This window comes from Sebastes umbrosus, chromosome 7 (genome assembly GCF_015220745.1).
Source record: "Sebastes umbrosus isolate fSebUmb1 chromosome 7, fSebUmb1.pri, whole genome shotgun sequence".
Lineage (NCBI taxonomy): Eukaryota > Metazoa > Chordata > Actinopteri > Perciformes > Sebastidae > Sebastes > Sebastes umbrosus.
The window spans coordinates 34,383,697-34,405,201 of record NC_051275.1 but is presented as its reverse complement, the minus strand read 5'-3'; the positions used below and the strand labels follow the sequence as shown (position 1 = coordinate 34,405,201).

Here is a 21,505-nt window from a genome sequence, read left to right as displayed (position 1 = left end):
ACAATTTCCAGGCTCTTTATTTTGAAAATAATGCTTCCTGTTGCAGTAATTCTATTTCTTCAGTGATACTGTAGGTTGCTATGGTGATCATGGGAAACATATATGTAAATATAATAACTGTGCTGAATTATCACATTTAACCTTATTCTTTTATCTCTTTTTTGATTTTGAATAAGTGAAGAACGTCGGCCTCAACAAGCTTCATCTTCAGAGTGTGAAGGGTCGTCCTTTTAATCTCTTCATCATGTGGTTTTTCTCTTAACGTCAGCGTCAGTAGATTCGCTAACAGGAAGCTGCAAGTGATAATCATATACTGGCATCTTGCAACCTGGTGCTATTTTTAACATCAGTAAATGTCAGGTACCACAGTTACATTTATTGAGCAGGTCTGGTTATTAGCAAATATCAAAGACAAATATTAAAATAATTTAAATTAATATTAATAAAGTCATTAGTTATTAATTTACATTAAATCTCCTCGGAGCACCACTTTTTGTAACAAAGAGAAAATGCTAATTTAGTCTCATAAAATAGTCTCATAAAGTATACTAAACTATCAATTAGGAACTCTGATTAATAATTAGATTAATAACTATAACCAATATCAATGGCTAGTAAAGGTTGAAGGATTTAGTCCTTGTCACAGCAGAGGCTGGCAGTATCCACTCTGATGCAACATTGAACAGGCCAGCGTGTATATGCCACAAGCATTTATTTACAAGTTAATAAAGGTGAAACACACAATATTAATCTAACTGAATAACTAAACTAAAAAAAGCAACAGAGTGTGTAAGCGTGCGTCAGCAATCAGAATTTATTTGTATCAGTTATAGTAGCATGTCTGGCTCTTACTGAGTTCAACATTACTGAGTTTTTTATCTTAATTAATTAAAGGAGCTCTTGAATTAACATCAAATTCTGACAGTTTGACTAGGTTACATTGAATACATGGTCAAGCTTCATCTTCAGAGTGTGAAGGGTCGTCCTGAACTCAAATTGAAGCTTTTGAAACTTAAGAGTTACGACTTATCAGCTCTGCTCTTTGGTTAGATGTGCAGTTTCCTCTACACCTTTTAATCTCTTCATCATGTGGTAACTCTCTTAACGTCAGTGCCCACGCTTTGCTGACAGGAAGCTGCTAGTGATAATCATATACTGACATGCACCCTGGTGATGTTTTTAACATCATTTAAAGCTGCAGTGGGTAGAAATGGAGCAAATGTGATTAAAACAAGTTCATTTTTATAAAACGGTCACTATATCCTGACAGTAGTGCATGAGACAGGTAATCTGAAAAAAAAACACGTGCCTCTGTGTCCAGAATTCTTACAAGTCCTCCAGAGTTCTTAAAGTAACACTATGACATTTAAAGTGGTAGTTATCAATAACTAACACAAATCCCTCAAATTGCTTTGTTTGCGTTTGAATAAATCAATTATCACCACAATGCACTTGTTTGTAAGTACAGCTGGACGTCTACTGCAACACTTTTGTGGAATCTACTGTATAATGTTTGCTTTTGACTAAAACGTCTGCTCAAAATTAATATTGCACAAATATGAATATTTGCCAAAGATAATACGCCGCACACGGGGCACCATTATGTTGGGGACGCAGGTAGGAGCAGGTCTGGTTATTAGCAAATATTAAAGCTAATTGTTAATATCAATAGAATTAATGTCAAATTCAGATCAGATCAGAACAAAGCAACATGTGAGCGTGAACTTTGAAGCTAGCTCTGTTTAAAGCCAGTTCAGAGTATACATGATGGTTATATGTGTAGGATAATGCGCTGAGTTACAGAGGCTGTTAGTGTACATGTGAGACTCTGTGTTTGGGTGAAGCATAACTAATTCATCAACTGTGCTGAAACCAGCTACATGAAATCCTGACTAAGATGATATCACAACAATAAAGCTCAGTGAATACATTAATCACATCAATACATGTACAATGGCAAAGTTTAACAGTCCTGTGCATAGCTGTGTGCTTGTGTTGAGTCCATGGGTGGAGCTACGGGCTCAAGCATTCTGGGAAACTGAGTTCAATGGCTCAGATGCCATTTTGAGTGACAAGTCCCAATAGCAATGAAAATCTTAGATCTCAGGCTCCCTCCCACAATGCTTATTAAATATGTATAAAAAGAAAATAACACAAGTAAAACAATGAGAATCTAAGACATAAAATAGTGAAATATAGGAATAACATATAACATATATAAAATGTTTATTAAAATAATCTATATTTGTGGTGTACCACAAAGCAATTTGTCTTTGAAGAATAAAACATTTAAATGCAGCCTCTGTCTAGGATTGGGTTCAGGCCCAAAATCAGCGGTACCGAGTGGGTCTGGGTCGGGTTTGGGTCTCATTTCGGGTTTGTTCAAAACTCTAGTAGTTACACATGGGAGGTGTAGAGATTACATTAAGCATTCACACCTTTTCAACATCTGGCTAAAATGCTCTGGGGTCCGGCCTCTTCACCTATCGGGCCTTCAGAACTAGAACCACCAAGAACTTAATCCTTAATCTCAGTGTTCTTCTCTCATCCAGGCTTCTGGCTTCTGCTGGCCTGGAAGGACATGACAGAAAACATGGGTTGTTATTGCTAAAATGACTGGACTATTCTAACTAAATATATTCTGCTAAATTCTCAATTGAACCCAACCGTCCTCTGAATAAGGATGTGCAGTACCTTAGAGCTGAAGCAGAGGGCAGTGATGAGTAACATCACACCCAGCAGGAGGACAACAAGTCTGATGATCAACTCGGTTAGAGAGGCTGAAACAGATTCAAAATCATCACATCAGATCATTTTAATTAAAGGTAAAGCTGCCTTAAGTCCCTTTAAACCATTACATAAAAGTAATGCTCAATATTTCTTCTGTTTTTATTAAACATATTATTAACACTAAAATAACTGTCAGGAGTTAAATGGAAATTTTAGTTGAATAAACAAACATAAAACGAGGCAGAGGAGGAGTTACCTGGCCCGGAGGAAACCCGGGGCCCACGTCCGGAGCCAGGCCCAGACGGGGGGAGGTGGGTTTGCAGTTCGGTGTGCTGAGGATCTCATCGCTGCTTTTTGCAGATGATGTGGTCCTGTTAGCATCATCGGTCTGCGACCTCCAGCACTCACTGGATCGGTTTGCAGCCGAGTGTGAAGCGGTCGGGATGAGGATCAGTACCTCAAAATCTGAGGCCACGGTTCTCAGCAGGAAACCGATGGATTGCCTACTCCCGGTAGAGAATGAGTCCTTACCCGAAGTGAAGGAGTTCAAGTACTTCGGGGTCTTGTTCACGAGTGAGGGGACTATGGAACGTGAGATTGGTCGGAGAATCGGAGCAGCAGGGGCGGTATTGCATTCGCTTTACCGCACCGTTGTGACGAAAAGAGAGCTGAGCCGGAAGGCAAAGCTCTCGATCCACCGGTCAATCTTCGTTCCTACTCTCACCTATGGTCATGAGGGTTGGGTCATGACCGAAAGAACAAGATCGCGGGTACAAGCGGCCGAAATGGGTTTCCTCAGGAGGGTGGCTGGCGTCTCCCTTAGAGATAGGGTGAGAAGCTCAGTCATCCGTGAGGGACTCGGAGTAGAGCCGCTGCTTCTTTGCGTCGAAAGGAGCCAGTTGAGGTGGTTCGGGCATCTAGTACGGATGCCCCCTAGGCGCCTCCCTTGGGAGGTGATCCAGGCACGACCAGCTGGGAGGAGACCACGGGGAAGACCCAGGACTGGGTGGAGAGATTATATCTCCACACTGGCCTGGGAACGCCTCGGGATCCCCCAGTCAGAGCTGGTTAATGTGGCCCGGGAAAGGGAAGTTTGGGGTCCCCTGCAGGAGCTGTTGCCCCCGCGACCCGATCCCGGATAAGCGGTTGAAGATGGATGGATGGATGGAAACAAACACAGATGCCATTAAAAAATATCTTTAATTGTTATTTTTTGACACTGACAATCTGAAATGCATCCACTTTAATTTAGTGTTCACTAAATGTGACAGTACATCATGTAGAGCTGAGAGTGGACTGCTCTATCATCTAAATCTTACAGTGAACAAGTGTTTTTTCAGTCTGTTTGTCTTCACAATCTGTTAACGTGCACGTTTCCTGACTGACATTTGCTGCAGTGACTCTTGTGTTCATCCGTGTCTTTATATTAACTTTGTTTGCATTCATGCCACGTCTAAATATTGCTTTACATTGAAAGTGATGAAGATGAAGAGTGTCATAAAGTTTGAAAAGTTTCTAAGGATTTTTATTAAGGAATGTTTTCCTCTTCATATTATTGTAATGAAGATAATGATTGGCTCGTAAGAGAAAGGCGACTTATTTATTCAATTAAGAGAGTTCATTTTATGCATTTTGCACTGAGAAACACAGAATAGTGAAACTGAATACAATGTTTTGGGAGGATAAAAGGGGCTAAATAAAGCATTGTAAGCTATTATACTAATATTAATTTCACACACTACTGGTACATGCAGAACAATATAACATCTGTAATTGTTTAAATGCTGTCCGGTTTGGGTCTTTGCATGGAACAGCATTTGTGCACAAGTCTTCCAGTATACAGGAATACGGGTACAAATTAGGCTGATAGCAATCAGACTATAGTATCACAGAAAAAGAGACGTCTGTAAGTGGACCTGAGATATGAGATGATTTTGTCACACATATCTGCAGAACTTTTATCTGAATTAAACAAACTAGTCCTGTAAAGCTGCATGTTGAGAAGAAGTCGGTTTCAACTAGTTTACAACTAGCAGAGCAATACGTTAATACAACACTAGGGGGCTGAAGTGTTGAACAACAACATGAAGACATTGCTGTCTCATGCATGTAAACAGTTGGCACCTCATGACGTTTTATCTGATTCAGATGAATAATACTTTAAAGCCTGCGTGCGTTGTCAGTGTCACATTTCCCTGTTTGACTCAGATTGTCTATGAAGTTACCTGAGACAGTGAGATGGAGCGGCTGGCTCTCAGATGAGAAGTTATAGGAGAAATTCTAAATAAATCAAAAATAAATGCAAAAATGAATATATTAATTTCAAAATTAATAAAAATAAATACACGAATAAATAAAATAGAAGAGTAAATAAATAAGGGAATTAACAGAAAAATAAAAAGAAGCAATTAAAACAGTATGCAAAATTGTATTATTATTTATGTCATAACTTTGTAAACTTGTTTGTTAATTAACTTTATTCAAGTTCTTAAAAAAAAACCCATCTTCTTTAATTTAATTTATGATAATACTGTAATATAATTTCCATACAGAGTAATGGCCCTTTGCAGACAGACATCAGAGGGAGGCAGTAAAGGATCTGTGGTGCTGGAACGTGAAGAACCTGCCTACAAGACACACCCACCATCCACATAGTTTCAGGCATATTTTGAATATTTCTTTATGTTTTGCAATCCGCGGGTGGAGATCACTGATAGACTGCTGCAGATCAATCATTGTTTTAGAGTTTTATTGCACAATTTTCAGATTTAAAGTCCTTTTCAAGAATAAAAGCACAAGTGAAATGTGTCTGATGAGATCTCGTTAGAGCTGAAACAATTATTCGGTTAGTCAATTGGCAGAAAATTAAGCAGCACCCATTTTTAAAATGCAGGACATTACCCTGTTCCAGCTTCTCCTTTGTGAGGAATTAACGCGGTAATAACGCAAATTCATGTTAACGCCGATAATTTCTTGAACACGTTAACGCGTTGATCTTTCGGAGGTTGTAGCGGGCTCAGTTTTATAGATAGAGTGAAGATACTGGTATCATATGAAACTAGAACCCCTAAAGAATACATTGGCTAAATAACACTCCGAACTTACGCTATATTTTTGGCAAGGAAAAAACTGTCATGGCCGTTTTAGAAAATTGTCCAAATATTTTTTTTTTAAAGTCCTAAGAAAACCCCCAAAAAAGTCAGAAAAATGTCCAAAAATTGTCCAAAAAAACGTAAAAAAAGTCCGGAAAATGTCTGAGAGAAAGGCAGAAGAAAAGTCAGACCCTGGTGTCATATGAAACTACAAAACCTAAAGAATCCATCGGTACCAACCATGTCATATTAGCTTGTTGTGAAGGAGGTCCCTTGACCTCTGACCTCCAGATCAGTGAATGGGTAAATGGGTTCTATGGGTACCCACGAGTCTCCCCTTTACAGACATGCCCACTTTATGATCATCACATGCAGTTTGGGGCAAGTCATAGTCAAGTCAGCACACTGACACACTGACAGCTGTTGTTGCCTGTTGGGCTGCAGTTTTCCATGTTATGATTTGAGCATATATATATATACATATAAATATGTATATATATATATATATATATATATATATATATATATATATTTTTTTTACATTTCTTTAAAAAGAAGTCATAAAAGTGTCTGAAAATGTTTTTTAAAAATGTAGGAAAAATGAAAAAAAAAAAAAAAAAATAAGTCAGAACATCTTTTCGAAAAATAATAAAATAAAATAAAATAAAAATAAAATGTCTAAAAAATGTCAGAAAAAAGTCAGAAAAATGTAAAAAAAAGAAAAGAAAAATGAAATGATATGATTTGAGCATATTGTTTAATGCTAAATGCAGTACCTGTGAGGGTTTTTAGCTATATATGTCATTGTTTTCTTTTGTTGATTGTTTTCCAATAATAAATATATACATACATTTGCACAAAGCAGCATATTTGATTGATTGACAGCCAGTCAACAGTTTGCACTTTAGGAAAACAGTGGGCATTAGGACCTGGAGGCTGACTGTCCCTGCCTAACTCAGGGGTGTGTGTGTGTGTGTGTGTGTGTGTGTGTGTTGGGTGGGGTTGATGATGCATTGAAAAGGAACTTGGAACTGGTTTTGTTGGACTCTGGCTGTGGGAGTGTCCTCCTCTCTGAATATATCCCTCCCTCTCTCTCTCTCCTTCAGTGTGTCTCCACCTCTCTTGCTGTCAGCCTTTCCTCTCTCTCCACAACACAAGCGAAGTCTCAGTAAGTAGCAACAAAACACTGCTTTTCTCTTGCTTTTAACTGTGTTTTAGTCTGATGTGTGTTTAGTGAACTGTTAGTCATGTGTGTGTGGTTTTAAGAAGTATGTGCTGTGTGTTTGTGTGCTGAAACAAGACACTGTATAGATTATGTGAAGGCGTTCAGTCTCTCCAGTGGTGGAAAAGTACAAAAAGAAACAATACAAATAATCACAGTTTTACTTGACTTAAAACAAACAAGGAGTGGCAGTAAAGAGTACTTCAACTGTTCACATATTAGTAATGTGTAGAAAGCTGCTGAGTCACACTACTTCATTATGCTGCCAGTTAAGTTAAAACACACAATACTTCATTGCAAGGAAAAGTCCCAGATTCAAATGTTACTGATGCACTAAAATATCAGAAGGTATTTCTAAAAGTGTGCATTCTGCAGAACGGCTCCTTACAAAGTGTTATATTTTTATTACTGGATATATAATTACTGATGAGCTGCAACAATTAGTAGATTAACTAAAGGAACTTAATTGGCAATTCTTTTTGATAATTGATTTATCGTCCCAAGTCATTTTTAAACATTTGATGATGTCATATTTTACTAAATTTAATATTTTTACATGAATATTTACACAGCAAAACATCTGATAACATCACCAGAATATTGTGACTAGACAGTTCTCTGATGATTTATAGACCAAACAATTAATCGATAATGAACTTAATGTACTGTAGGGTAGTTTAATCTATAAGAATACATCATATCTTTAAAAAACGCTTATACAGTATGTGTTTTATATCAAATCTTAATCTGTAAAGTGACCAGTAACTGCAGCTGTAAAATAATTGCAGAAGGATTAAAAAGTACAATAATACTCTCTGAAATGTGATGAAGTAGCAGCACGAAATCTATACTCACACAGTACAAGTACTTGAATAAATGCACATAGTTACTCTCCACCACCTGGAGGCAGTGAGTCTAAAGTAAAGATATTTTTATTAGTCAACAGGACAAGCAAAATCATCACGTTATACACCGCACGACATCATCAGATACAGTGTGTTTTGATTATTATTATTTGAAATATACAAGATGTTGTGTGCAATAATTGGTAGGTTAAGTAAGGTTTTAATAGCACCAACTATTTGATTATTGCTTTAGTCATTTAATTCATCTATATTAATTCAAGTGTTTATTTTTTTTAACTTATTGATTTATTTTGTTATGAACCGCAGTCTGTAAGTCTTCAAATTACCTGCTGGGAAAAAAAGCAATTAATGAATCGGAACTACCTTTGATTAATGTTATGTCAATCAAATATTGTTTCAGGATTTTATTCCTTTTTAAACTGTATACACGTGTTGTGCTGCTGTGGGTCGATTTTGGCTTTAATTCTTGTTTTTTTCCTGATGTCTTTCTCTCTGTCTCTCTTCTTCAGGCAAACGGCAAAATGTTTTTAGCAAAGAATTTAATCGGAGGCATCATTAATGTTGTGAGGTGAGCATGCACAACATCTTCATTTAGTTTTGTCCTCTTTTGATGTTGGCTGACTATGTCCTGGACAGACCTATCTATGCACATATTGATCCCTTCACAGTTGTTCTCTGACTTGTGTCTTGTCTTGTTTTTCTCCTCCAACAGCAACATCGACTTTGATCAGTTTAAGTCTTCAGACCCTGTAAGTACCAACGTCAGACGAACTATCACAGAATGCATGTGATTAATCGTGTCTTCACTTGTTCTTAAAGGTTTAACTTACACCTCTCTCTTTTCAAACGTCTCCCAGTGGAAGATTTCATAAGCAAACAAACACCCTGAACATGTAAATGCAGTTAGCTCACACACACACATTCCTCTGTCTAACAGCAGCTCTCTGTGTGTTTTTGCAGCCTCCTCCTCGCAGACCTCTCAACTTCGCCGAGGCTCACGAGAATGACGAGGAGAAACAGTTTCGGAGAGTTTTCCAGCAGCTGGCTGGAGATGTGAGTCCATGATATTCATATTTATATGTCCGTGTGCTCTGTGTTTACACTCCAGTTTCACTTTATCCCAGTGAAGCTGTGGTTCCCACTCGTTTTCTTGTTCATCCTCCCAACACACAAATAAGCCTTGACACTGGGTTGGAAAGATGAGGAGCAAAAAACTATCCATAAAACCATGACGTCATTTTTCCTTAAATAACTAATAACAGGCCTGTCAGCAACAACCTCACTTAGATTTCATATTCCAAGTTGTCCGTGTTTTCATCTTAGAACTTTAACCCTTTCACAGTGTTTCAGTTCATTAAAGTTAATTCTAACATTTTGTTCGTCTAAAAACGTCTTATTCAGCGTTCGATTGTACTCCACTCCTCTGGTGTCACTTCTGGTTGGAAAAAATCAATATGGCGACGGCCAAAAACCAAGATGGTGACGGCCAAAAACCAAGATGATGAAGACCAAAAACCAATATAGCGATGGCCAAAAACCAAGATGGTGACGGCCAAAAACCAAGATGGTGACGGCCAAAAACCAATATAGCGATGGCCAAAAACCAAGATGGTGACGGCCAAAAACCAAGATGGCGACGGCCAAAAACCAAGATGGTGACGGCCAAAAACCAAGATGATGAAGACCAAAAACCAATATAGCGATGGCCAAAAACCAAGATGGTGACGGCCAAAAACCAAGATGGTGACGGCCAAAAACCAATATAGCGATGGCCAAAAACCAAGATGGTGACGGCCAAAAACCAAGATGGCGACGGCCAAAAACCAAGATGGTGACGGCCAAAAACCAAGATGGCGACGGCCAAAAACCAAGATGATGACGGCCAAAAACCAATATGGCGACGGACAAAAACAATATTAACTATTCGAGATCAATGCCTAACCTTATCTACCTCACCAGAGTTTCATCAACTTGCGGGTTCCCTTCTAGACACCTGCCATGCCGTGACACATATTGATGCTAAGCTAGGCTAACTATGTCCTGGACCTATCTCTGTACTGGATGAACATATTGATGCTAAGCTAGGCCACTGTTAAAAACTTAAACCTCTACCTTCTTCAGGGATTACTTTTCTTTGTTTCATTCGAAGCCTTAAGAGTTAAAATGAATCATCTACAGACTCCAAAGTCTGAAAAAGCACAAATTTGAGCAATATCTGAAAAATGAAACATAATGTTGTGCAGCAGAATATTTTTTTGGTGCATTTTCCCATCCTGTTAATCGTTGGTAACTCCTGGTCTGTTGTACGTCTTTCTCAAAACAATCAAGAAAACACCAAACTTAACTTAACAGATTAGTTTCCTATAGATACTTTGCTGTTTTTCTTTTGTATTTTGTTTGTAGTCAGTATCTTTCTTATCTGAGGAGTAGGCGTACGTTTGTAATTGAGTCTCTTCTGCTCTTTTGTAATTGAATTGTGCTTGAAAATATGTCTGCATACTTTACATTTCGGTGTGTTGTGACTTTAGTCTTTAATCTGAGGAATGATGCGTTTTGCCGCACCCTGCTTCAGGAGATTCTTGTTTGCCTCAGAGGGCAAACAGGAAGTGTGAAGTGTTTACAGAATGTGGACGTTGATTATTGTTTTACTACTCAACTGAAATGTCAACCTGATTTGGCTGCTCAGCAAGTTTTTAAAGATTCGTCTGTCTCTGTTTATCAGTCGGTCTTTCTCTCAGCTTTTCAGCTGATCCTTCACCTCACCACACCTGTCTGCCTGCTGTCGTCCGCATTCCAAACTCCACCCTCCGCCCTCCGCCGCACCGTCCTCTCTCTGTTTCACTCTCTTTGTCTGGTTCATCACCATCACGCCCGACAGGTTCTGTAGCTTCGACCTGTCTCGAAATATTCACAAGATGAATCCGAGACAAAGACAGAAAAAATGCTCATCAACCTGCAGAACAACAAACTCCTCTTCAGTCAGTGTTCTCGTGTTGAGCATCGACATCATTTTGAACTTTAATTCAGTAAAATTCAATTTCGCTTATTCATTTTCAGCATATTGTCCTACAACGGCTCGTATGATATCTTAGTTATTCCTTCTTTTTTCTTCCACTTTGGAGAGCATTTCCTACGTTTTTTGGGGGCTGGAAATGTCAAAACAGGGAAGAAAATCTGTGTTTTCATGTCTTATTGACAGAGAATGAGTTTGACAGATTGTTATCTCAGGAAGCCTCATAATGCCATCTTCACCAGTAATGTGATTTACAGCCTTGTGAGATTAAATCAGAGAGAGCAGAGAAAGCTCCGGAGTGGAAGTGTACTGGAAGGGTACCGGGCTTCGGCTGCGCTGTGTGTTAAAACTCTGCCTTTAAAAAACTTTATAAAATGCTGTGATGCGCTTTTTTTCTGAATAGTTTCTAAAAGACGAGGCCTTAACGCGACTAAAACAACACTCTAAGTCCAAACAATGTTTGTTTGGTAATGATTTCAATATTTTAGTTACAAAATCAACGCACGAGTACATTTTATTTTTACTTTATAATATTGAATGTACATAATTGACTTTGGATTCTTTTTTGTTATCTTATTTACATTGTTGTTGATCTGATTTGTTATTATATAAGTTTCACTTGATCATATTTCATTATATGTTTTTTTAATGATTTTCTACTGTGCACAATGGTAGAATGTGATGATGCACAATGGTAGAATGTGATGATGCACAATGGTAGAATGTGATGATGCACAGGGTAAAGGTCGTGGCCAAAGGCTCCATTGTGTGCACGTATCCTCCTGTAGTGGATATCAGTAGTATTTTAGAGCCAGATTCCCTTTCAAGAGGTACAAAACCTCATTTGGCACACTTTGGGTATCCAAGTGACCAAGTGGAGAGTCCTCCTGGTCCTATCCTGACTAAAACCTTTGTAGAATCTATGTGTTTTGTGTTGATTATATCTGATTTGGCACAGTTGTAGTCAAGGAGTTGCTGAATGAATTCAGTGGCGTCTCTGTGCATGGCATCATTGCTATAAAGGTGTCATCTACTGTCTAATCTAGAAAACAGTTTAAGGCAAGGATAAAAAATGTTTACTCAGGCATAGTAACAGTCACAATGTTACTGCCACTGGGGATGAATTCTCTGAGGTCTTACCTATCCATAGAGACTAAGATCATGCAGATAGACCTGGTAGTTGTGGAGCTACTCTTGATTTACTTTGGGTATGTCTGTCTAGGAGAACCACACCTTCCAGCACCCTATAGGGCTTAAGAGGTTAAATGTTTCTTCTGTTACAATCCCGATCCGACTAATATTATCTTTATTTACATGACATTCTGGGACGTGGAGGATTAAACTCTCATAACCAGATTTTTTACATATCAGCTGGACTTCAGACACAGAGCGTCGTTTGTCTGCAGAGATAAACAGTGAATCTATTTATTCTGTCTTCTGACAAACGTGTGGAAACAGCAGCGTCGGCTTCAGGGAGTGTTGGACTGAGAGAGAGAGAGAGAGAGAGAGAGAGAGCATTCCTGCCATTGTCTGGCAGGGCGGCGCTCCAGCCTGAGGGGCGTTGTACTCTCTGTGTGTGTGTCTGAGGTTTTTCTCTGACTCATCAGAGGGGTGTGAGCACCAGTTAGACCAGTTTACTGTGGATTTTCTTAATCAACAGCAGTGATGATGAAGAGGATGAAGATGGTTGTAGTAAAGTATATCCCCACCCACCTGGCTGAGCTCCCGGTGGGCGGGGATCTGGAGTAAAAGTCCGCTGTGGTGACTTTTTTGTAAACTTCCTGTTAACTTTTTAAAGGTACAAAAAACTAATTGTGACCCAACAGCACCGTCTGAAAACATCCACAGTGGGTCGGGAGGAAAGTTGAGGATTTTAGTTGACATTTCTTTCTTAAAAAAATAAACAGATAAAAGCAATAAAATAAATAAATAGATAACTAAATAACTAAATAAATATGTCTTTAAATGCAGCAAAAATAATATAAAAAACAAATGTAGCCATTAATTAATTGATAAAATGTGACATAAGTTGATATTTCTGTTTCAATTTGCTTCTTTATTTATTTATCTTTCTTTCTTAATTATCCCTTTAATTTATTTATGTATTTATTTCTATTAATTTCTAAAATATTGTTTTTGCATTTCTTTTTTGTTCATTTATTTATATTTATTTTTAAATGTATGTACTTTCCTTTTCTTTTGTCATTATCTGCTCCTCAAGATCAAGATTCAAAAACGTATTACCATGTCAATGAACCATTGATTGGAATTTGCATTGGCGTGTGCATGAGTAGACAAATACACATCAACATAGACATATCAAATCTACTCTAGCAAGGTAAATAAAGCATCAGCATAAACATATGAAAATACTCTGATAAACTAGGGCTGTCAATCGAAAATAAAATAGTTAATCACAGATTGTTTTTATGCAAAAATGTATGTATATATTTATTATTGTAAATCAATTAACAACACAAATCAATGACAGATATTGTCCAGAAACCCTCACAGGTACTGCATTTAGCATAAAACAATATGCTCCAATCATAACATGGCAAACTGCAGCCCAACGGACAACAACAGCTGTCAGTGTGTCAGTATGCTGACTTGACTATGACTTGACCCAAACTGCATGTGATTATCATAAAGTGGGCATGTCTGTAAAGGGGAGACTCGTGGGTACCCAGAGAACCCATTTACATTCACACATCTGGAGGTCAGAGGTCAAGGGACCCCTCTGAAAATGACCATGACAGTTTGTCCTCGCCAACATTTAACGCAAGTTTGGAGCGTTATTTAACCTCCTTCACGACAAGCTAGTCTGACATGGTTGGTACCGATGGATTCATCAGGTTTTGTAGTTTCATATGATACCAATATCTTCACTCTAGCTTTACAAATGTGCCTGCTACAACCATAAATTCGGAGGTAGCGTTAATGCGTTAAAGAAATTAGTGGCGTTAAAACAAACTTCTCCAGCTGTGATGAAAACAAAATCATCTTTATCAAATTGGTCCTTTTAATTTCCGTTGCATTAATATTTGCTCACACACGCACAAAGTTTCACCGCAAAAATATTTTTATTATAATTAGGAATGAGTTAAGAAATGTGAACGGACGCTGCGTCCAGAGAGAGCAACAAGGCGTTGCTTCACAGTGTTCTGGTAACAGGGAGAAGTTGTTTTTTTCAGCAGTGAGTCAGAAGCTGTAAAAATATCTCAGGAAATAAAAGGAAACAGCTTGAGTCACGCTCAGGTCAGCTGTGACTCACTGTGTTTGTGGGGCTTCTTCTGTGGAAAGAAACAACCGAACACAAACACCCTTCCTGATGTGTGTCTGTGTGTTTTAACAGGACATGGAGGTGAGCCCCACAGAGCTGAAGGACATCCTCAACAAAGTCATCAGCAAACGTGAGTCGGCTTTACTTTTCTCTTAGTACATGAAGGTATTTCTGTGTTTTTGTTTTTCTCTCATCACTACTGCACCTCAGAAGTTCTCAGAAGTTCTTATTCTTGCCTGCTAAACGTTCTAGTACTTCTTACTGACTGTACTTTATTTGAGGGTTGAATCAGTTGATGTTGGTTTCAGATGGAGGCCTGAGAACCGACGGCTTCAGCATCGAGTGCTGCAGGAGCATGGTCGCTGTCATGGACGTATCCTTCCACCAAACATTGTGCTAACACCATGCAGTACTGGTGATACTGAGTACTACAGTATGTCATTAGTAGTTGTAGTTTCAGTAATCTGCATTCACATGTATAATCTGGAGGCAACGGGACAAGATTTTGGTACCGGAAGAGTTTCCGTTTGTAGTCCGAGTAGTGTTGACCAATCACGTTCCAGCAGGCTTTGGTTGAATGCAGGTAAACCGTCTCAGTCCGCCCCCTACACCCTCTACCTACCTACTTCCGCTTCGTTTGCACGTTCGCGTGGAGGGTCCGCCATATTAAGTGCCATCCCAAACCGATCAGCGGGGAGTTGAAGTGGGTTATATAACCCTCCAACAGCGAGTCTGCATCGATGCCGACTCACTGACCACGTGCAACGGCGTTTAGTGTTCGTCATGGAATTAGAAATGTAGATCCGTGCAATTATCCGCAAACCACAATAGGCGTGGGAAAAAAAAAATGGATTCACCTATGTATCATGGTTTTTTAAAAATATGATTTTAAATTGATGTTTTAATACCAGAATGTATATATTTGCTTCATTTTGAGTCTATATGGAGGTAGAAGGAAGTTACGCTTTTATTGTGGTAGTCTGAGTAACGTGACGTCATATCCGTTCTGTATCCGTCAACCAAAACAAACCGTAGTGAGTATAAAACGGCGGCGGGTCGTCGTGGATACGACCTGCACCCTCACATGTTAAATCCAGCGTAGTAAACACTACACATCCAGTAAAGGATGGAAACACTTTGGGTTTCACACATTGACAGGAAAAGCAGAGCTAGACAGAGCAGAGCTAAAGCTGCATGCTAACTCTGGCACGGACAGGAAACGTCATCGTATCGCGGTCAACGTTGCGGTGGAGCCGGCCGTCGCTCTCGTCTCCGTGGTCAAATGGGCCGACGCTACAACTGTAGAGCACCCAGATACTGACATTTACACTATGTTAAATGCATTGAAACGGCCCCGATGGAGCTGACCATGGATGGATAAAGAGAACGGAGCTGACGGGAGAGCTAGAGACCACCTTGGAGAAGTCAGAGGAAGTAGACATGTGGGACTACGTCCACTTTTCAAAATAAGGTGTTAACAAAGGGAACTGTATATATAAAATACATCTATGGAAATAAGATTGATGGATTATAGTCAGCAGAAGTATAAAACATTACATGTCGCTTATAAATTAAAAAGAAAACACCACTAATCTGTGAAGGAAATGTCTTTATTCTTTGATTTTTGGGTTGCTGGAAAACATTTAATAAATAATTCCTGACAATGATCCTGATATATTTGACTTTAGGACGTCTCTGACTACATACATGCTGAAAATCAAACATTTTCACTGGATTAATTTAGATATTTTCCAAAGTAAAAGTCCCTAGAAGTGGATGATTCGACTTTATGGGTCAAACAAACACAGGACTTTCACCCAGGAGACCGTTGACTGTTCAGGTCCCGTGTGAAACCTAAAGTAAACATTTGACTTTACGTGCGTAACGTTGTTTCTGCAAGCGTGACGTTCAACGTTTCCCGTGGTTTGCAGAAACGTACAATGCCAGCGTTTGTTTTTTTCTGACGACTGGGTTGGTATAATAGTCTAACAAATCTATAACTGTTAGAATCTGAAAATATGTTTAATACATGTCTAATATCTTTGTAATGCATTTCTCTTGTGTTGTTCTTTTACATAGAAGTGTAAAAAAATAGGCTACGTCAGATTATTCCAAGGGACCCTAGAAAATATTGCACATACACATAGAAACAGCAGTAGTAGTAGTAGTAGTAGTAGTAGTAGTAGTAGTAGTAGTAACAGTAGTAGTAGTAGTAGTAGTAGTAGTAGTAGTAGTAGTAGTAGTAGTAGCAGCAGTAGTAGTAGTAGTAGTAGTAGCAGTAGTAGTAGTAGTAGTAACAGCAGTAGTAGTAGTAGTAGTAGTAGTAGTAGTAACAGCAGCAGTAGTAGTAGTAGTAGTAGTAACAGCAGTAGTAGTAAAAGTAGTAGAAGTAGTAGTAGTAATAACAGCAGTAGTAGTAGTAACAGCAGTAGTAGTAGTAGTAGTAGTAGTAGTAAAAGTAGTAGTAGTAGCAGTAGTAGTAGTAACAGCAGTAGTAGTAGTAGTAGTAACAGCAGTAGTAGTAAAAGTAGTAGTAGTAGTAAAAGTAGTAGTAGTAGCAGAAGTAGTAGTAGTAGTAACAGCAGCAGTAGTAGTAGTAACAGCAGTAGCAGTAGTAGTAGTAGTAGTAGTAGTAAAAGTAGTAGTAGCAGTAAAAGTAGTAGTAGTAGTAGTAGTAGTAACAGCAGTAGTAGTAGTAACAGCAGTCGTAGTAGTAGTAGTAGTAACAGCAGTAGTAGTAGTAGTAGTAACAGCAGCAGTAGTAGTAGTAACAGCAGTAGTAGTAGTAGTAGTAGTAGTAGTAAAAGTAGTAGTAGCAGTAAAAGTAGTAGTAGTAGTAGTAGTAGTAGTAGTAGTAGTAACAGTAGTAGTAGTAGTAGTAGTAGTAGTAGTAGCAGTAGTAGTAGTAGTAGTAACAGCAGTAGTAGTAGTAGTAGTAGTAGTAGTAGTAACAGCAGCAGTAGTAGTAGTAGTAGTAGTAACAGCAGTAGTAGTAGTAACAGCAGTAGTAGTAGTAGTAGTAGTAGTAGTAAAAGTAGTAGTAGTAGCAGTAGTAGTAGTAACAGCAGTAGTAGTAGTAGTAGTAACAGCAGTAGTAGTAAAAGTAGTAGTAGTAGTAAAAGTAGTAGTAGTAGCAGAAGTAGTAGTAGTAGTAACAGCAGCAGTAGTAGTAGTAACAGCAGTAGCAGTAGTAGTAGTAGTAGTAGTAGTAAAAGTAGTAGTAGCAGTAAAAGTAGTAGTAGTAGTAGTAGTAGTAGTAACAGCAGTAGTAGTAGTAACAGCAGTCGTAGTAGTAGTAGTAGTAACAGCAGTAGTAGTAGTAGTAGTAACAGCAGCAGTAGTAGTAGTAACAGCAGTAGTAGTAGTAGTAGTAGTAGTAAAAGTAGTAGTAGCAGTAAAAGTAGTAGTAGTAGTAGTAGTAGTAACAGCAGTAGTAGTAGTAACAGCAGCAGTAGTAGTAGTAACAGCAGTAGTAGCAGTAGTAGTAGTAGTAACAGCAGTAGCAGTAGTAGTAACAGCAGCAGTAGTAGTAGTAACAGCAGTAGCAGTAGTAGTAGTAGTAGTAGTAGTAGTAGTAAAAGTAGTAGTAGTAGCAGTAAAAGTAGTAGTAGTAGTAGTAACAGCAGTAGTAGTAGTAACAGCAGTCGTAGTAGTAGTAGTAGTAACAGCAGTAGTAGTAGTAGTAGTAGTAGTAACAGCAGTAGTAGTAGTAGTAGTAAAAGTAGTAGTAGCAGTAAAAGTAGTAGTAGTAGTAACAGCAGTAGTAGTAGTAACAGCAGTAGTAGTAGTAGTAACAGCAGCAGTAGTAGTAGTAACAGCAGCAGTAGTAGTAGTAACAGCAGTAGCAGTAGTAGTAGTAGTAGTAAAAGTAGTAGTAGCAGTAAAAGTAGTAGTAGTAGTAGTAGTAACAACAGTAGTAGTAGTAACAGCAGTAGTAGTAGTAGTAGTAGTAGTAACAGCAGCAGTAGTAGTAGTAGTAGTAACAGCAGTAGTAGTAGTAGTAACAGCAGTAGTAGTAGTAACAGCAGTAGTAGTAGTAGTAACAGCAGCAGTAGTAGTAGTAACAGCAGCAGTAGTAGTAGTAACAGCAGTAGCAGTAGTAGTAGTAGTAGTAAAAGTAGTAGTAGCAGTAAAAGTAGTAGTAGTAGTAGTAACAGCAGTAGTAGTAGTAACAGCAGTCGTAGTAGTAACAGCAGTCGTAGTAGTAGTAGTAGTAACAGCAGTAGTAGTAGTAACAGCAGCAGTAGTAGTAACAGCAGTCGTAGTAGTAGTAGTAGTAACAGCAGCAGTAGTAGTAACAGCAGCAGTAGTAGTAACAGCAGTCGTAGTAGTAGTAGTAGTAACAGCAGCAGTCGTAGTAGTAGTAGTAGTAACAGCAGTAGTAGTAGTAACAGCAGTCGTAGTAGTAGTAGTAGTAACAGCAGTAGTAGTAGTAACAGCAGCAGTAGTAGTAACAGCAGCAGTCGTAGTAGTAGTAGTAGTAACAGCAGCAGTAGTAGTAACAGCAGCAGTCGTAGTAGTAGTAGTAGTAACAGCAGTAGTAGTAATAGTAGTAACAGCAGCAGTAGTAGTAGTAACAGCAGTAGTAGTAGTAGTAGTAGTAGTAAAAGTAGTAGTAGCAGTAAAAGTAGTAGTAGTAGTAGTAGTAGTAGTAGTAGTAGTAGTAACAGTAGTAGTAGTAGTAGTAGTAGTAGTAGCAGTAGTAGTAGTAGTAGTAACAGTAGTAGTAGTAGTAGTAGTAACAGCAGCAGTAGTAGTAGTAGTAGTAGTAACAGCAGTAGTAGTAGTAACAGCAGTAGTAGTAGTAGTAGTAGTAGTAGTAAAAGTAGTAGTAGTAGCAGTAGTAGTAGTAACAGCAGTAGTAGTAGTAGTAGTAACAGCAGTAGTAGTAAAAGTAGTAGTAGTAGTAAAAGTAGTAGTAGTAGCAGAAGTAGTAGTAGTAGTAACAGCAGCAGTAGTAGTAGTAACAGCAGTAGCAGTAGTAGTAGTAGTAGTAGTAGTAAAAGTAGTAGTAGCAGTAAAAGTAGTAGTAGTAGTAGTAGTAGTAACAGCAGTAGTAGTAGTAACAGCAGTCGTAGTAGTAGTAGTAGTAACAGCAGTAGTAGTAGTAGTAGTAACAGCAGCAGTAGTAGTAGTAACAGCAGTAGTAGTAGTAGTAGTAGTAGTAAAAGTAGTAGTAGCAGTAAAAGTAGTAGTAGTAGTAGTAGTAGTAACAGCAGTAGTAGTAGTAACAGCAGCAGTAGTAGTAGTAACAGCAGTAGTAGCAGTAGTAGTAGTAGTAACAGCAGTAGCAGTAGTAGTAACAGCAGCAGTAGTAGTAGTAACAGCAGTAGCAGTAGTAGTAGTAGTAGTAGTAGTAGTAGTAAAAGTAGTAGTAGTAGCAGTAAAAGTAGTAGTAGTAGTAGTAGTAGTAACAGCAGTAGTAGTAGTAACAGCAGTCGTAGTAGTAGTAGTAGTAACAGCAGTAGTAGTAGTAGTAGTAGTAGTAACAGCAGTAGTAGTAGTAGTAGTAAAAGTAGTAGTAGCAGTAAAAGTAGTAGTAGTAGTAACAGCAGTAGTAGTAGTAACAGCAGTCGTAGTAGTAGTAGTAAAAGTAGTAGTAGCAGTAAAAGTAGTAGTAGTAGTAACAACAGTAGTAGTAGTAACAGCAGTAGTAGTAGTAGTAGTAGTAGTAACAGCAGCAGTAGTAGTAGTAGTAGTAACAGCAGTAGTAGTAGTAGTAACAGCAGTAGTAGTAGTAACAGCAGTAGTAGTAGTAGTAACAGCAGCAGTAGTAGTAGTAACAGCAGCAGTAGTAGTAGTAACAGCAGTAGCAGTAGTAGTAGTAGTAGTAAAAGTAGTAGTAGCAGTAAAAGTAGTAGTAGTAGTAGTAACAGCAGTAGTAGTAGTAACAGCAGTCGTAGTAGTAACAGCAGTCGTAGTAGTAGTAGTAGTAACAGCAGTAGTAGTAGTAACAGCAGCAGTAGTAGTAACAGCAGTCGTAGTAGTAGTAGTAGTAACAGCAGCAGTAGTAGTAACAGCAGCAGTAGTAGTAACAGCAGTCGTAGTAGTAGTAGTAGTAACAGCAGCAGTCGTAGTAGTAGTAGTAGTAACAGCAGTAGTAGTAGTAACAGCAGTCGTAGTAGTAGTAGTAGTAACAGCAGTAGTAGTAGTAACAGCAGCAGTAGTAGTAACAGCAGCAGTCGTAGTAGTAGTAGTAGTAACAGCAGCAGTAGTAGTAACAGCAGCAGTCGTAGTAGTAGTAGTAGTAACAGCAGTAGTAGTAGTAGTAGTAGTAACAGCAGCAGTAGTAGTAGTAGTAGTAACAGCAGTATCAGTAGTAGTAGTAACAGCAGTAGTAGTAGTAGTAAAAGTAGTAGTAGTAGTAGCAGTAAAAGTAGTAGTAGTAGTAGTAGTAGTGGTAGTAGGCTATATTTAGCAGGCTGCTGTTTGGGTTTGCAGAGCTCTGTTTTAATCAGACAGTCGGCTGTGAAACGTGTCTCTGTGTTCTCTTTGTATTCTTTGCTCTGGTTTGTGAGTTTGACCTTTGACCCGACTCCCTTCAGAGTGACAGCACAGGTAAACTGGGCTTCCACGAGTTCAAATACTTGTGGAACAACATCAAGAGGTGGCAGGTCAGTTTGTCTTCTTCTTTAATTTGACTCTTATTTAAAGTCATTTTCATTAAAAACAGTTTGTGTTGTTTGTCTGCGTTGCTTATTGTTATTATCATTATTATTGATCTCCAGGCTGCCTATTTGAAATATGATGCTGATGGATCAGGAACCATCTGCTCTAACGAACTGCCAAGTGCCTTCAAGGCTGCAGGTGAGAAACACTCTGTATAAGTGTGTGTGTGTGTGTGTGTGTGTGTGTGTGTGAAGTTTCAAACTAATCGTCTCTGTGTGTTTTGCAGGTTTCCCTCTGAACGACCAGCTCTTCAAGCTGATTATCCGTCGCTATAGCGACGAGCACGGCAGCATGGACTTTGACAATTTCATTGGCTGCCTGGTGCGACTGGACGCCATGTGCAGTGAGTCTCTCTTCCTCCTCACCTTCCTCATCCTCTCTCCTCTCTGTTGTTAAAGCAGGTCTAGATGAGTCATGCATGACTTTTTATTAGGGCTGTCAGTCGATTTAAAATACTTAGCGTAAGTCTGGAGCGTTATTTAACCTCCTTCATGACAAGCTAGTCTGACATGGTTGGTACCGATGGATTCATTACATTTTCTAGTTTCATATGATACCAGTATCTTCACTCTCGCTACAACCTAACAATCGCAAGTTGTGTTAATGTGTTTAAGAAATTGGTGGCGTTAA

General features: G+C 38.7%; 1 protein-coding gene across 1 annotated transcript in view; it reads left to right on the top strand.

Annotated features, from left to right (window-relative positions):
* Positions 1-21,505, top strand: part of capns1b (calpain, small subunit 1 b) — a 28,137-nt gene that overhangs the window by 4,711 nt on the left and 1,921 nt on the right. Inside the window, exons 3-11 of the mRNA XM_037775937.1 lie at positions 6,929-6,990; positions 8,420-8,478; positions 8,623-8,659; positions 8,871-8,963; positions 14,279-14,336; positions 14,515-14,579; positions 20,752-20,820; positions 20,935-21,013; positions 21,102-21,218. Of these exons, the coding sequence (XP_037631865.1) occupies positions 8,432-8,478; positions 8,623-8,659; positions 8,871-8,963; positions 14,279-14,336; positions 14,515-14,579; positions 20,752-20,820; positions 20,935-21,013; positions 21,102-21,218 (565 nt within the window). The 5' untranslated portion in view covers positions 6,929-6,990; positions 8,420-8,431. The remainder of the gene's footprint in view (positions 1-6,928; positions 6,991-8,419; positions 8,479-8,622; positions 8,660-8,870; positions 8,964-14,278; positions 14,337-14,514; positions 14,580-20,751; positions 20,821-20,934; positions 21,014-21,101; positions 21,219-21,505) is intronic.